This window comes from Carex rostrata, chromosome 4 (assembly GCF_964058835.1).
Source record: "Carex rostrata chromosome 4, lpCarRost1.2, whole genome shotgun sequence".
In the NCBI taxonomy this organism is placed as follows: Eukaryota; Viridiplantae; Streptophyta; class Magnoliopsida; order Poales; family Cyperaceae; genus Carex; species Carex rostrata.
In genome coordinates this window covers 7295867-7313305 of record NC_135921.1, presented here as the reverse complement: position 1 = coordinate 7313305, position 17439 = coordinate 7295867, and the positions used below count along the sequence as shown (strand labels likewise).

Below are 17439 nucleotides of genomic sequence, written 5' to 3'. Positions count from 1 at the left end.
TATCTTTATTTTTTAAGTTTTTTAATAACAAAACTTTTAAAACTTATATGTTGAAATAAAATTGTTAGTTTTAATTAATATTATTTTTTCTATATATATGCACATAAAATTTTTATTACTTTTCAGTTTTGTTTTATATAAATTAATAAGTTAAAAAATGAACGTCTAAAATCTATCCATGTATATTGATGTATTTTTACAAGCTCTTGATACCAATCAAAACAAGATTGAAACGTTGTAATCTTTTATATATGCATAGAGAAAATAAAATAGATCAAATCTAACCTTGATTTTTTGAGTTTTAAAATTTTAATTATTAACATTTACAAATAGAGACATGACGAAGACACAAAAAATACAAATAAATAATGACATTTAAACCCTACACTTTTTCAATTTATTTTCCAATTGTACCGATTTTTTATTATATTTTTTATTTCCTATTAATACAAATTTATGCTAAAAAAAATTGAACTAATTAATTAGGAGATTGATATCATTAAAAAAAATTACATTGAGCTAGAGATAGATCTTTACCTTGTCTTTGGCTAATTGAAGTAGATATCAAATTTCCAATAAAAAAAGGGTAGATATCAAATTACTTTAAAATAAAATTTAATGTTTGGTAATAATAAAAATAGTAATATTTTTTCAAAATACGATAAATTACAACAAAAATGGTAAAGGAAGTAGTATTGGATAAAAGGACTGAAACAACCTCATACATTCGGTTAGCAAGTGAACTAATAGTAATAAAAGTTGTAAACTTTTTTTAAAAATTGACAATTTTTAAGTTAATCTTTAATGGGTTTATGGAGTTGCTTTAACTTCATTACACCTTAATATATATTAAAAGCACATTCATTTAGTACTTACTGATACTTCGCACACCTTAATTTTGTTTATTTTAAAAAGGAAGCGTCTAATTGTCCACAGCTTTTTGTCCACCATTTGTCCATAGCTTTGACTTGCGCGAATACTGTAAAATTACTTCTACATACTATATAATTATACAATATATCACATAAAATATATCAGTTAATCACAAAACATCCAGCAACTATTTGAAGTGATTTCATGATAGTTAGAAAAAGATTGCAACTTGCACAACATGACAAAATAAATGTACTTTCAAACTGTACTTTAGGAAATTACAGTTATAGGAAGTTATTGGCAGTTAGAGTTAGTTATTAGCGGTTATTGGCAGTTAGAGTTAATTATTAGCGTCCGCACCAGGTTGAATCTTGTATACTGTAAAATTGAATCTTGTATACAGTAAAATTTTCAATTGAATCTTGTATACTGTAAAATTGAATCTTCTACACAGTAAAATTTACAATTGAATCTTGTATAATGTAAAATTGAATCTTGTATACTGTAAAATTGAATTTTGTATACAGTAGAATTTTCAATTGAATCTTGTATACTATAAAAATTAAATCTTGTATACAGTAGAATTTTCAATTGAATCTTGCATACTGTAAAATTGAATCTTGTATAATGTAAAATTTTCAAATAATACTGTAAATTTTCAATTGAATCTTGTATACTGTAAAAAGACAGTTAGATGAGAGTGGATAAGGTTGTGGACAAATGGTGGACAAAACCCAGTGGACAAAAACTTTTTCTCTTTTAAAAATTGAAAACAAATTGACCTATTTGGCTACCTTCTCATTTACAAAATTTTATTCCGTATTTAGTGTCATAATTACATATACTCATAGAAGGTTCTTCTTTTTAACATTCAAATTTCTAGAATTATATTTAGCTACAACTATTTTTTTGGTCACAGGTGCATTAGATAATGTATCTTATAGCTAGGGATAGTAAGTTTATATTAAGCATATTTGGGTTAATTAAGCTTTTAAACTGTGCTAATGAAAATCAGGTACTGTGACTTTTTTTATTAAAAAAATAGATAAAAGAACTAAAAAAGACAATATATTTTGGTCGTTTTTTTTTTTTTTTAATAAAAGGCATAAATTAAATGTCCGTTTCAATATATTGAAACCATGAGTTAACTTACAACCAAAACATACTGATTGAGTCTGAATTAAAAAGACACACAATCTAAAATAGAGCAAAACACAAATGCCCTTCCTTTAAGCAACCACCAAAAGACCGTAATAGAAAAGCTATGAACTAAAGCTAAGCCACTCAAGGGGCTATGGTATATATCTAATCCTAACACAGGATGTGAGAAAAATTAGGGCTGCAGATTGGCTCTGCAGACTCTAGTTAGGGGCCGCAATTAAATTAACTCCGCGGCCTGAGTAAAATTTGAATTCCCCCAAAACGAGAGTGTTTTGGTTTACTTTTTTTCGAATATGGTACTAAAAAATATCGGCATTTATAATGACTAACATAATAATTTTGTGTGAAAATCAAATATTTGAAATCTAAATAACAAATTTGACGTTAAATTTTTTAAACAAAACTTAAACATAATCTCATTCTGAAGAAAGAGATTCAATAACCCGTAGAATTAATCTTATCGAACCACAGATCAGCAGTCAAGGCTTCTGTGAAGCATGAACTCGTTGATACTAAACCCTAAACCCTAACATTTAATTTATTATATAATTGATACTTTAGTTTCAAGAATCAAGACTTCTAAAATATGTATAGTCATAAAGTATTTTAAATTTTAGATCAATTGTTAATTATTATTAAAATTTAATCATATGACAGGAAATGATTTATATTTTAACTAATGAATGTTCATCCATGGGTAGTGGAGTATACTTAATTCAATATTCGAATTTAATTACTTTATAATGTGATCATCTATTATAATTTCTGTATAGTTTTTAGTTTTTCATTTTATTTGATAATATGTGGTTTAATTTTAAAATCAAGTTCCTTCTTCAATAAGTACTTTCTTTTTCCTAAGCTTTAATAATTATTCTAATAATACATAAAGTGAATAAAGTCTCTATACACTACAACAAAACTAAGCAATTAACGATGCTAAGATCGGCACGGTATACATCTTAGATCGGCCGGCGCTAGTACCTCGGCGCGATAAGCGCCTGCCTAGGTTTTTGCGGCGCAATTGAAATCGCCGACTAAATCATTTTAACCCGTTTTGAAAAAAATAAACTTCAACGGAAATATCTATATCCTGTCCTGAACTCCTGCAGATTCTCATCATTTTATGTCAAAATTAGTCAATATTCGTAGTGTTGCATGCATGGCTTATTCCTATGTCGAACAATTTATCTTTTACATTAACAACTCGAGCATGGATTACTTTCTTTTGCCTTATTTAGGAAGATGGCAGAATATCTGAAAAGGACTATATCTACCGTTCGAGTTTCAAAAAAAAAAAAAAAAAAGGGGACGGGATAAAGATTCCTGACCACTATTGTTTTATGTTTATTTTCAATGATCTGATTATAATTTGAATTAAGTTGATATTTGAACGAGGATGTCTATATATCATGTCTTGCAGATTTTCGTCATTCCTATAATTAAATCGAACATTTTCCAGGAATGTACCCCCTTTTATTTATTTTTTTCACTTTTTCTATTAATAAAAAGGGCAATTAATCGATTCATTATAATTTACGAGATCTACTTACGTATGGTTTGATATGTAATAAAATTTAAGGATCAAAATTGAATTTCGGATCGATTTTTAATGAAATCAAACTCCAAATTTGTCCAACCTTTTTTTTAAACATTGAAAACAAATTGACCTATTTGGATACCTTTGCATTTACGAAATTGTATTCCGTGTTTAATGAAATAAACTCACAGAAAGATTCTTCTTTTTCACATTCAGATTTCTGGAATTATATATATTTAGCTACAATTATTTAGGGACCGTGCCTTTTTTTATTAGGGATAGTAAGTTTATATTAGCATATTTGGGTTATTTCAGCTTTTAAACTGTGCTAATTAAAATCAGAAACCGTGTCTTTTTATTTAAAAAGTATTAAATTAGATAAAAGAACTAAAAAAATACAATTTATTTTTGTCTACTTCTAGAAACACAAGAAATAATTATCTCTTACACAATTAGCATGAACTAACCCTTTTATTAAAAAAAGTAAATTAATATTTGTAATCTATTCATAGCCCAATTAAGCAAAAATATGCAAATTATCTTTCAGAAATACATCCCGACAAAACTCCAAAATAGATTTTTTTTTTTTTTTTTAATTTTCTCCAACCCATTTATTAACAATCAGATAAATAAAGATCCGACGAAACCATCTTTCTTCTTCTTTTAATTAAGAAAGAAAGCATACATCACGCCGCCCCAAAATATCTCTTCGATGGTCAATTGCATCCGCCATTGAAGAATTGGCAATGAACGATGAATCAGAGGAATTAAGCTAACCAAGGTAATATTTTCTAAAAATCAATTTATTATATAATTGATACTTTAGTTTCAAAACTTCTAAAACATGTAAAGTCATGATAAATTATTGTATCAATTGTAAAGTATTGTCAAATTTAATCATTTAATATAAAATTATTTATATTTTACCTAATGAATGTTTATGTATGTGTCAAGTATACTTAATTCAATATACACATTTAATTACTTTATAATGTGATCATCTATTATAATTTTCATATAGTATTTCATATTTTATTTTATTTGGTAATATTTTTTTTAATTCAAAATCAAGTTCTTTCTCCAATACGCATCTTCTTTTTTTTCTTTGTGAAGCGTTAAAAATAATTCTAATAATACATGAAGTGAATTCACTGTGTGTATTTTGTCATCTGTCTTATTTATTTATTTCTTCTCATTTTTATTAATCGGATGGGTCATATGTCATTCACATATTTCCATATTTAAAAAAGAAAAAATATGTAAGATACAATATAATCCTCAAATAAATTCAACTCTCTTGTATTCTTCCGTATGAAATTATATAGAAATTCTATGAGAAAACAATTATTAAAAAGTTGTAAAAATAGAAAGCAACAAATTAGTTTCTAATGTTGAAAATTTTCAAAATAAGAACGATATAATTAGTGCTCCATTAATAATCATTCTATATTTCAAAAGTAACATTCCAAAATTAGCATTCTATTAACATTCCAAAATTAGCATTCCAAAATTAACATTCCATTAATAACATTCTATATTTCAAAATTAGCATTCTATTAACATTCCAAAATTAACATTCCATTAATTAGCATTCTAAAATTAACATTCCAAAATTAGCAGTCTAAAGTTAACATTCCAAAATTAGCATTCCAAAATTAACATTTCATTAATTAACATTCCAAAATTAGCATTCTATTAACATTCCATTAATAACATTCTATATTTCAAAATAAGAACGATATAATCATTCCATTAATAAAATTAGCATTCTCTTTTTTATATATTTCGACGTTTATGGTTAATTGACATTTCGACGTTTATGGTTAATTAATAAGAGTCAATTTCACTTCTCAAGCTTAATCACGCCGCCCCCAAAATCTCCAGGTAATAATTGGAAAATAAAGTAGACCTCGACTGCAGGGCCAGAGAATCAGCAATGGAGACGAAGAATGAAAAGAAACAGGAGGAGAACGCGGATTTATTTTCAAGAAACTATTTAATTAGGCCATTCAATTGAGAAATCCCATTGAGAAATCCATCAGATTATGTTGCAACTACACAGATTATGAAATGAACTAAAGAGAGCTTGTCTCTTCTATTTTCTCCTTTCGCCATTACTGTGCCGTCACCCCCTCAAACCCAAAATTCGCCCAAATTTGTCAATCTGAGTTGGCTAGATCCTAACAGTTTTCAGTAAAAATGAGGGCTTATCTAAATTTTTCTGATTCTTGGGGTAGGGTTCCTCTATTTTACAAAGGGTCCTGATTGGTGTTGCTATTGACTATTACATTGTTAAATGATTTCGTTTTATATGATTTTCAGGTGTGAGGTGCCAGCTGGGTAGTTGGTTTGAAAAATTGCCTAGTAATCAACATGATGCAAAATCATACTGGCCATGTCAGCATGGACTCGGAGTTCCAGGCGCTGCGAATCAATTTGCAAGACCAAATGTCAGCCTCTTTTTTCTCTTTCTTTTTCTACATCACTAGTATTATATAAATCTATTTTCTGAATGCAAAGTAGTGTGTGTCTGTGTGTTATACCTTATCGGTATGATTTATAAAGTATTGATTACCAGCTTATTATGTTGTGTTTCATTGGTTCTGATATTTCACATATAAGTTGATGAGTGAAGTAGTCTGTCTCATTAAATACAAATGGATTTTTGCTTGAGTTGTATATCTTGAAATTATTGTTCCTGAAGCTTCTTGTTCATTACTACCAAAACTTAATTCGTTTTTTTTTTAAATACAGATTGAAACGTTTAGAGAGAACACCTAGCATTAATTCATCAAGTGAGTGGAAGCAGAGGTTGCCCGATATTGCGAAGAGGATTGAAGAGGCTGTATTCAAAGAGTCCCTTAACAAAGTAAATAAATCTCTTTATTTCTCCCTACAAAATTGTGTAGTGCCATCTTGTGTGCAGAAGACAATTGATCCTGTTGTACATTTTTTTTGTGCTTTGTTTTGTGAGCAGGATGACTATGTGAGCAAATTTCAGAGTGGGATTGTAAAGTATGTGCTGAATGAAATTAGGCAAAACCAACAATGGCAATGTCCACATCAACTCCATCAGCAACAGCAACAGACTATGGTGCATCATAACATACAGTCTAATTCGTCAGTATCTGGCATGATGATGCCTACGCCTCCTGGCATATTCCACAACCCGACTGGAACCATGCGAATGCCATCCTTAATGGAGAGCAACCAGGGGATTAATCCCATTAGTGTCCCTGCTGGTATGATCTTGAATAGTAGAGATCCCTTTGATCTCTCATCGATCCCTTGTTGTGGTTTTCTTGTGCATTCCTGGACATGTTGCAGTACATCTCTATTCCTTAAATGAACCAATAACATTTACCTTAATGGAACCAATGACTCTTACCATTATTCAAAATGTAACGCATTCTCTGGACTTGACTTTATTTTGCAGGCGAAATTGAAGTGGTTGTGTAAGTACCACCAGAACTTCCATAGAATTTTCCTTTACCATGCACAATGCACTAGTGTAAATATTTGGCAAATTGAATGCATACAATTTCTTTTCTTGTGTATGTTGTTACTAACAATACCACATTCTTTCCTTTATAGGGATCCCCATGTCTAATGGATACCAGCTCTCCCATGGAAACATGTCAATTGATCAGCCGGGAAGCACTTCAATGTCTGCATCAATAGGGGTGCGACATCAGGTTACGCCGCAAATGATACAGACCCCTGGATTTAACTCCACCAGTATCACACAAGTAACCCAACAGACCATGCCTATGAATAATGGGTCTGGAACGCAGCCCCAGAGGCAACAGCAATACAACACTCTCAGTGGACAAGTGAGACCTGGGATGCAGTTAGTTCCCATGAATCAGAAGCATTCTTCCCAAGCGTTTGGAGATGGCATGATCAATAATAACAATAGATTAGGGTTGCTTGGTAATAACATACAACAACGGGTCTCAGAAGGGAACATGGGCATTGGTGGTACATATGGGGACTTAACAAAGCCCCTCCAGCAGGGTTTCTCTTCACAGCAGATCCAGCAAAGGATGCCGAGTAAGTAAATTTGTTCCCATATTGATTTGTTTTCATTATTGTGCTTAGTAGTTGTAAGTCCCACCAACTCTAACTAGCAGGTGGTCAGATTAGCCGGACTATATATATATAGATAGATAGATAGATAGATATATAGATATATAAGAGTTGGCTAGCATGCTGTGGGTACTTTAGTGACATGCCATGCAATGTTTATAAATTTTAGAATTCATTTAGAACAAAAGTCAAGCATCAGAAAGTGAAGATTTACAAGTTAATTTCAATGCATTCATTTTTCATCATTTTTTTACTGCTTGATATTGTACTGAATGAATTCAGAAATTTATATATTTAGAATGTAAATGCATCACTCGTGAGGTAAATCGGTTTCAATAATTCGGATTGGATGTTTGAAGCATATCCAATAGATTTTTGAAGTTGTAGCATGGCATGTCACTTAACTACCCATAATATGCCAGTGAACTCCTACACACACACACACATGTATGAATACATACATATATGTATGTGATGAACTTCTTGTCATCCTTAAAATGTGTAATTAAACAATAGAAAATACATTCTAGGGTAACTAATTTATGGAAAAAAGGCTCTCACTTTTTTTTTTTCCCCTTTTCCTTTTTGAAGCATCATTGTCTCAACAACGTGTTTCTCTGATGGGCAACAACACAGTAGCCAAACAAGTTGACATGACCATGTCAAGTTCTGGAAGCTATTACAATCCTGCAGGCCCATCTAACCTGTCTTCAGCAAGTAATTTAAACAATATCTCAGCTGTTGCAGCATCCCTCCCATCAAAGCGCAGGCCAATGATGAAGAGGGGTGGCAATCAACTGCACCAGCAGTATCAGCAACAGCAGCAGCAACCAATGATGACGAGGGGTGGCAATCAGCTGCACCAGCAGAGCATGCAACAACAGCAACAGCAGCCGATGATGATGGGTGGCAATCAATTGCACCAGCAGAGCATGCAACAGCATCATCAGCGACAGCAGCAGCATCCAACGATGACGAGGACTGGCAATCAACTGCATCAGCAGAGCATGCAACAGCAGCAGCAGCCAATGATGACGAGGGGTGGCAATCAACTGCACCAGCAGAGCATGCAACAGCAGCTAATGGTAATGATGGATGGCAATCAACTGCACCAGCAGAGCATGCAACAGCATCATCAGCAACAGCAGCACCAGCAGAGCATGCAACAGCAGCCAATGATGACGGGGGCTGGCAATCAACTGCACCAGCAGTGCATGCAACAGCAGCAGCAGCAACAGCCAATGATGACGAGAGGTGGCAATCAACTGCACCAGCAGAGCATGCAACAGCAGCCAATGATGACGAGGGGTGGAAACAAGACCTTTTCTAGACAATCCTCTTTTGGGAGCATTAATACAGACCAAGTAATGGCTGAGAGTGCCCTGTTGACGGATAATCATCTAATGCTTCCTCAACATGCTGATTTCCAGGTGCCATTTGGTAATAATAAGGGAGGACAGGGACAGTTCTTTGCACCGTTAGCTGGTTGCAGTGCATCAAAGCAGACTGTCCAGTCTGGTGAATTGTCATCCCTTAATGGGGTGGTGAACAGCCGATCAAGGGTTGGGATCCACCAGCCAGACTCGATGCTGGTTCAGCAACAGTCTCAGCGGAGGCCAACTCAGCTGATGCAACAGGTTCAACAACAGATGCAACGGAACAACCACCAGATGGTTCTCGACCAGCCTTGCATGACCATATCGTCTGAGGGTGTGCAAGCCCCTGGCCCTTCTGTCACTACTATGGTGGTTCCCGATAAAGGACCCCCTCAGTCCCAGCCCACTCAACAGGAGATACAGCATCTGAACCAGATGAAACTGATACTATACCTGTTCCATGCGAGATACTGTCGTGCTCCAGTTGGCCACTGCCCTGAGGAGGGCTGTGTTAAAGCACAACACTTAATCAAACACATTGATAGATGTAAGAAGAAGTGCGAGGTCCACCTTTGTCTGAAAGCCCGTACAGCACTTCTTCATTTTCGTTATTGTCGTGAAGTGAACTGCCTAGTCTGTAGCCCAGCCCGTAATTTTTTAATAATGGCCAAACACAAGTCGTCCTTGACACTGAAGAGTGGCTGTGGCTCAGAAAAAGGTTTAAATGGAAAGGAGGTCGATAAAAATAAGATGGAGACTGCAGCCCCAGTTGCTTTACCTGCCTCTGCCCCTCTTGCTATGAAACATTCACAGAAGGGTATGAATCAATTAGACTCATCGTCAGGGTTAGTATCAGTTCAGATGGATGTTGAGCCTCTATCAAAGAGGCGAAGGATAGATATGGATATCTCCCATGTATCAGTCAACAATACAGGCCCATCATTTAGTGCCCTGCAGGAAGAAGCATTTCGTATTGAACAACAGAGTACCAGTAATATACCTGCAAAGCAAGTGACAGATGTTACAATCGATCCTGCATTTCAAAACTTGCAAATCACCTCTACAGTGGCTGACATGTCATCAGTTCAGATGGTTTATGGTTTGGATGGGGATGTTAGCATGATAAGATCTTCTCAAACTGATGTGGGTCCTACTAGTCCATCATTGTTGGTCAAGAACAAAGAGAGAAATGATGAAAATAAATCAGAGGCACAACAAGAGGACATGGAGGAGGATGGGGCTGCTGATTCATCATTGTTGGTTGAGAACGAAGAGAGAAATGATGCAAATGCAACAGAGGCAAAGCAAGAGGAGATGGAGGTGGATGGGGCTGCTGGTCCATCGTTGTTGGTTGAGTACGAAGAGAGAAATGATGAAAATGCAACAGAGGCACAACAAGTGGAGATGGAGGAGGATGGGGTTGCTGGTCCATCATTGTTGGTTGAGAACGAAGAGAGAAATGATGAGAATGCAACAGAGGCAAAACAAGAGGAGATGGTGGTGGATGGGTCTGCTGGGCCTTCATTGTTGGTTGAGAAAGAAGATAGAAATGATGAAAATGTAACAGAGGCACAACAAGAGGAGATGGAGGAGGATGGAGCTGCTGGTCCATCATTGTTGGATGAGAATGAAGAGAGAAGTGATGAAAATGCAACAGAGGCAAAACAAGAGGAGATAGAGGTGTATGGGGCTGCTGGTCCATCATTGTTGGTTGAGAATGAAGAGAGAAATGATGAAAATGCAACAGAGGCACAACAAGAGGAGATGGAGGAGGATGGGGCTTCTTGTCCATCATTGTTGATTGAGAACGAAAAAAAAAATGATGAAAATGCAACAGAGGCAAAGCTACAGGAGATGGAGGAGGATGGGGCTGCCAGTAAGTCAGGGAAACCTAAGACAAATGGTGTTTCTATGATGGAACTCTTTATGCCAGAGCAAGTTAGAGAACACGTGAAAAGTTTGAGACAGTGGGTTGGTCAGGTACATATTTTTGTTGTTTATTTATTTTTTTGAAATATAATTTTGAGAAATGTCCTTTTGTAAGATGAGCTTCAGACCATACTAGCCTCCAACTTTGTAAATTGTGCTTTTCTAAGGTGCTTATAAGTGCCTTGCTACATTACGCAACCATTGTGTGTGTGTGTGTGTGTGTGTTGGCATTGAGGTGGGGGACTGGATATGGTCATGCTAACAAATTTTCTTTGTTTCTTTTGCGATCACATTACTGTCTGTATCTTGTTGTAATGAAAGAAAATGGAAATCTATATTTCTCCCGCCTTTAACTCCATCTTTTGTTTGGTTGCTTAAGTGTGAAGGGGTTTACTCCAACTCTACTCCACAACCAAACATGGTCTAGATGAATAACTTATCTTTGGGAAACATGTGCATTGTTAATTATATTTTGAATAATAACAGTTTATGTGGTCTGTGATGTAGAGCAAATCAATGGCTGAGAAGAACCAAGCCATCTCGATGAATGAGAACTCATGTCAGTTGTGTGCTGTTGAGAAGCTGACCTTTGAGCCACCACCAATCTACTGCACCCCATGTGATGACCGTATAAAGCGCAACGCAATGTACTATACAATCTGCATCAATGGGCAGAGGCACTATATTTGTAACTCATGCTTCAACGCAACAAGAGGAACCATAAATATTGAGGGCCAGGATGTCCCCAAGAGAAATGTTGAGAAGAAAAGGAATGATGAGGAGACTGAAGAAGCGGTACATCTCTCTGTTCTTTCAACCAAGGATTGTAGTATAGGGACTAGGGACGGTACCAGACTTGTATTGGTGTGGGATCGCGATAGTAAACCCCTTTTGCATCATTAGTCCAATAGGAGAATCAAAGTCATGCTTATTTCCCTTTTTTGGGTTTAGAAGATTAAATTTGTTAATAACATGGTATCTTTATAAGCTTTTTTTTACTTCCATTATCTTTTCACCGAGAACTAACCAATAACCCATCTTCTCTTCAGTGGGTGCAATGTGATAAGTGTGAGGCATGGCAGCACCAAATATGTGCTCTGTTTAATGGGCGTAGGAATGATGGCGGCCAAGCTGAGTACACCTGCCCAAATTGCTACATTCAAGAGGTAGAAACAGGTGAGCGCAAACCACTACCCCAGAGTGCTATGCTCGGTGCCAAGGATCTACCACGCACAATCTTGAGTGACCACATAGAGAATCGGCTTTTCGAGCGGCTGAAGCAGGAAAGGCAGGACCGAGCCAACCATTTTGGAAAGAGCTTTGATGAGGTACCTGGAGCAGAGGAACTTGTTGTTAGAGTTGTATCAACCATTGACAAGAAATTAGAGGTGAAGCCAAGGTTTTTAGAGGTATTTCAGGAGGAAAACTATCCGACTGAATTTCCCTACAAATCTAAGGTATGCGGAGAAGATCATTTTTCGAGGATTATTTGGTTTTTCATTTTCTATGAAATGTCAGTTTTTGTTTTACTAAATTTCTGGTTTTACTTTCTAGGCAATATTGTTATTTCAAAAGATTGAGGGTGTGGAGGTGTGCATTTTTGGTATGTATGTACAAGAGTTTGGCATGGAATGTGGCTTTCCAAACCAACGGCGTGTTTACTTGTCTTATCTGGATTCAATCAAATACTTCAGGCCTGAGATCAGAACAGTCAGTGGGGAGGCTCTTCGCACGTTTGTCTATCACGAAATTCTGGTATAGTCACTTGTTCGACCTTTAAAAATTACATGTAGTTTGCCTATTTTCCAATTAAACAGGATGTTTTTATATAATACATAATTAATAATTGGTTCCTATAATATTTCCAGATTGGATACCTTGAATATGTGAAAAGGCGTGGATTCACGAGCTGCTACATATGGGCCTGTCCCCCTCAAAAGGGCGAAGATTACATCTTATACTGCCATCCTGAGATTCAAAAGACCCCTAAATCTGACAAATTGGTTGAATGGTATGTGTTATCCCAGCAAGTTGAAGTCAAGATTGGATTCATTGTACATGTCACATTGCTACTAAACATATTGTACATCTTATACATGTTTTGAAGGTACTTGTCTATGTTGAAGAAGGCAGTAAAAGAGAACATAGTGGTTGACATAACAAATATGTATGATCACTTCTTCACAAATCAGAGGGAGTCCAGGGCAAAGGTGACAGCAGCCCGACTTCCTTATTTTGATGGCGACTATTGGCCAGGAGCTGCAGAAGTCATGATTACCCAACTGCGCCAAGGGAAAGATGATCGCAAGCAGCACAAAAAGGGGAATATGAAGACCAAGCACGCCCTTAAGGCTGTTGGCCACACTGATCTAAGCAGCAATGCCTCAAAGGATGCCATGTTGATGCACAAGGTATCATATTCCTACTCTTTTTGTTTTTAAGGGGTAACAGCGTAACACCTTAATGATTCCTTAATTATTGTCTTATCCCGTTTTTTGTGTTTGTTCCTTGTGAAGCTGGGTGAAAAATTATTTCCTATAAGGAAAGGCTTGATCATGGTTCATCTGCAGCATCCCTGCAACCACTGTTGCATACTTATGGTGTCTGGTACACGCTGGGTGTGCAATAGTTGTCGAGATTTCAACCTATGTGATAGGTGAGCATAATAAATTGATAGCATTATTCATGAAAACTTTCTGTATAAAATAAAATATCCTGTTGTTGACCAAAACTGCGTGATAGCTGTCATGAAAATTCTGTATGAAAATATTTCATCTACTGTCTTGTGTGAATAATCTTCTCTCTTCATGATAGCTGTCATAACGCAGAGAAACTGCGTGAGCACAAGGAGAGGCACCCGACCCATAGCAGGGAGAAACATACTTTCAGACAAGTAAGTTTTCTCTTTCTTGGACTCTCTTCCAGTAGAGCATTATCTTGAATTATTATTTATCATACTTTTTATATTGTGTTCCTATTTTAGCGTTTTACAACTTAAAAATCATGATTACGCATTGTTTCTTTCAGTTGAAGATATCTGGCGTACCCAATGACACGAAGGACAATGATGATATCCTCGAAAGTGAGTTTTTTGATACAAGACAGGCATTTCTGTCACTGTGCCAGGGCAACCATTATCAATATGACACTCTTCGAAGTGCAAAGTACTCATCAATGATGCTGCTTTACCACCTTCACAACCCAACAGCGCCAGCCTATGTGACTACATGCAATATTTGTAGCAATGAAAACCAGGTTGGCCAGGGCTGGCGCTGTGAGGTCTGCCCTGACTTTGATGTTTGCAATTCATGCTACCAGAAAGAGGGGGTGGTTAATCATCCCCACAAGTTGACAAAGCACCCCTCGAATGCTGAAAGGGATGTGCAGAACAAGGAGGCTAGGCAGAAGCGGGTTTTACAGGTACATTGTTTATTGACTTGCTTGTCTGCTGCTGTGCTGTTTGAATGCATTGCAATTTTGATATTTTGATTCTTCTTTGACCTACTATGTAATGAGGGTAGGATATGTTTTAATTTATGATTCAAGTCTTGATGTTTGATCAAGAATGTAGTTGTTTGAAATAAAGGTTATAGCATTAGTAGGATATTCGTATTTGATGATGGACAATTTGGGCGGCAAGAATTAATGCCTTTTGTAAAAATGCATACCTACTGGGCTGTGGGTGTATAAAAATATGAATGTTACTATTATACTAGATGCAAATAAAAATCCTTCTAGTAACTTTAGTGCAATAATCATTAGTAATTGTTGCACTGTCATTTGTATGAAGAATTTACAAAATGAATTACCTAATTTAAACATCTATTTTACCTAATGCAGCTGAGAAAGATGTTGGAGCTACTGGGGCACGCCTCAGAGTGCCAGTCCCTACAATGTCAATACCCGAACTGCCGCAAGCTAAAGGGGCTGTTCCACCATGGAGTAAATTGCAAAGTTCGTGTCTCTAAAGGTTGTCGTCTCTGCAAGCATATATGGTATCTTCTTCAACTCCATGCGCGTGCTTGCAAGGAGACTGCATGCAATGTACCCCGCTGCAAGTGAGTGAAATAAGTTCTTGATTTTATAATTTTCTGCTGACATATTTTTCAAATATTGTTTGCTTTGCTTTTACAAAAGTGAGAAAATACATCATTTCGAAGTGGTTCACACACCTTTATTGATCTTGTTTAACTCGTGTAATATACCCCCTTTCCCCTTTCCCCTTTCCCACAACCCCCACCCGCCCAGTAAAATGAGAATGAGATTCACACACCTATATAGAATAGCAATTATAACATACAGGATATCTACAATTAAAGCAAAGATAATGAAAAAGGACTGCAACAGAGATTATGAAGAAGTAATATAGGGTGGGTACTGTGAAATGTTTTAGAGTTTGATTAGATGTTACTCAGTTTGTGGTTGGCAAAAATGTATTTTTTATGAATGGATTTCATCTTTGATCAACTTGTAATTTATATACAGGGACTTGAAGGAACAAATGCAAAGGGTTCAAAAGCAGTCTGAGTCAAGGCGTCGGGCTGCTGTTAATGAGATGACGAGGCAATGCGCCACAGAAGTTTCTGAAAACAATGACATTTAGAACAGTCATCAACAGAATTAATGTAGATACTCATAGTAATACCTCCATTGTGTTATATACTGGATTGCTAACTAGACTCTTTGGTGCAACAATCTCTCTCTCTCTCTTCCCCATGTCTCTGTATCGCAATACCCAAACATTTAATCACCTATATAAAGAGATGTACAGCGTGTATTGAAAAACAATAATCAAAATACAATTCATTCAGTTCTGTCTCTCTTCTCCATGTCCCTGTATTGCAATACCTAATCATTTAATAACAGAATAATTAAAAATTTTGATAAATCAAATGAAAGAAAAGGGACCTATAAATGAACATCAAACTATTTGGTTCGGCTGTGCAAGTATTCTGCAAAGTCAGATACGTGATGGATTGAAACTTCTGGTTTCATGTCTAATCAAGGCGTTTGCCAATAAACTGAACTTTACTGTTCTCCCTTCTTGCTATTTCTGTGTACAGTATACCTAACTAAATCAGTGATTTAAATAGGGTTCTCTATGTGTAAATGTGAACTGAAAACTAGTTTTGTAAATAATACTATCTAGTATATGGTTCTTTAACTAATTTGGTATTTTAAGAAGTTAGAAGTAATTATAAAACAAAAACTTATATCTGTTCGTACCAGCCAATACCAGTATCTAGTTGATATGTGTGCATGATTTTGTCATTTTGGGTAATTTGAAATATGTGTTAATCCAAATGTCCACTGGTATTGTAGATACAAGCCCTTGATTGGTTGATAATGTAATTACTTGTATTTGAAATAATCAAGAGTGTGATTTTAAATACATCTTTTTATTATACCGGCATATTATAATTTTCTGGTACAAAACAGGGAGTTTTCTGCAAATTTCAGCATTTTTTTTAAATTCTGATACTGTTCGGGGTCTTTTTGTAAGTTCCTGAATTCTTGTACAGTTCTAGAGAAATTTTTCATAATTTAAGGGTGTTTTCTGTTGATTCCCAGCATTCAATACTACTTTAAATAAATTCTGGTAAATGCCAGGGGTCTAAAATGCAAATTTTGGTTCTGACATGATTTGAGAACTGAACTCTTGAGAATTTCATGAAAATGCTAGATTAAAAATGTATAAAGTTATTGTACTAGTGTGGAATAGTAATTTCAGTTAAACCATTTATTACTTTAGGTATACACAGTTAATAGAAATAGAATTCGAGGTATAGTGATCAAGAACCATAATTGAATAATTATTTTACTTTAATATAGAAGAACTGTTTTGACGTTTATTTTTAACTCAGCCCTTAATATTTAATTTCATCAGAAGTTTTATAAAATATGTATGTGATGTTATATGATTTAGATTATGAAAATATTATTTCACATTAAGTAATTGAATTTGGATCTGTATCCCTTAATATGATGTTGTGGTCCTCTCTTTTAAAATACAAGAAAAATTTCCATGAATATATATGATTCAATTCTTTACTCATTCTAATTCGAATGCTCCATCTGTGTTGTTATTACCATCTTGACAAATATGCCAAGTCGATATCGATGCGTTTGTGCTTTATGGTATAAGGTTAAATAGAACGAGACTATAAAGTGTTAAATCGTTAATTAAGTGAGTTAATAACAAACATCGCTAAAATACTAAGTTCAAGTTCATCTCATTAATTCGACATATATAGGCGTAAATACTACGAAGCTAGACTTGACAGGACTGGTCACTTCTTATTTGCCTACAATATCAGACGTAGGTATGAAGTATGAACTATGCAAATTTGAATCAAACCTGCCCGTTGGATAATCTTGTTGAACAGTGAACTTGACTTCAAGTCGCATCGTGCCTCTCAAGAACAAGTGCGGGTTTCTGTGTTCTTATATTTTATGTTTCTAGTCTAGTTCTGC

The 17439-nt window shown here is 35.2% G+C and overlaps 1 protein-coding gene across 1 annotated transcript; it reads left to right on the top strand.

Annotated features, from left to right (window-relative positions):
• Nucleotides 1-5564: 5564 nt before the first annotated feature.
• LOC144552961 (putative histone acetyltransferase HAC-like 1) lies at nt 5565-15752 on the top strand. The gene is made up of 16 exons (XM_078301010.1): nt 5565-5804; nt 5894-6021; nt 6326-6440; nt 6549-6813; nt 7166-7624; nt 8252-11016; nt 11473-11760; nt 12015-12422; nt 12520-12720; nt 12834-12976; nt 13073-13376; nt 13482-13621; nt 13780-13858; nt 13993-14385; nt 14806-15023; nt 15451-15752. The coding sequence occupies exons 2-16, from the start codon at nt 5945-5947 to the stop codon at nt 15566-15568; spliced, it is 5973 nt and encodes a 1990-aa protein (XP_078157136.1). The 5' UTR covers nt 5565-5804; nt 5894-5944; the 3' UTR covers nt 15569-15752.
• The last annotated feature ends 1687 nt before the right edge of the window (nt 15753-17439 follow it).

Bases quoted from the DNA above. Each gene is read 5' to 3' on its own strand.
- LOC144552961 (XM_078301010.1), top strand. From the start codon at position 5,945: ATGATGCAAAATCATACTGGCCATGTCAGCATGGACTCGGAGTTCCAG. The intron at 6,022-6,325 runs GTCAGCCTCTTT...TTTTAAATACAG, and splicing joins ATCAATTTGCAAGACCAAAT to ATTGAAACGTTTAGAGAGAA. The intron at 13,859-13,992 runs GTAAGTTTTCTC...TGTTTCTTTCAG, and splicing joins AGAAACATACTTTCAGACAA to TTGAAGATATCTGGCGTACC.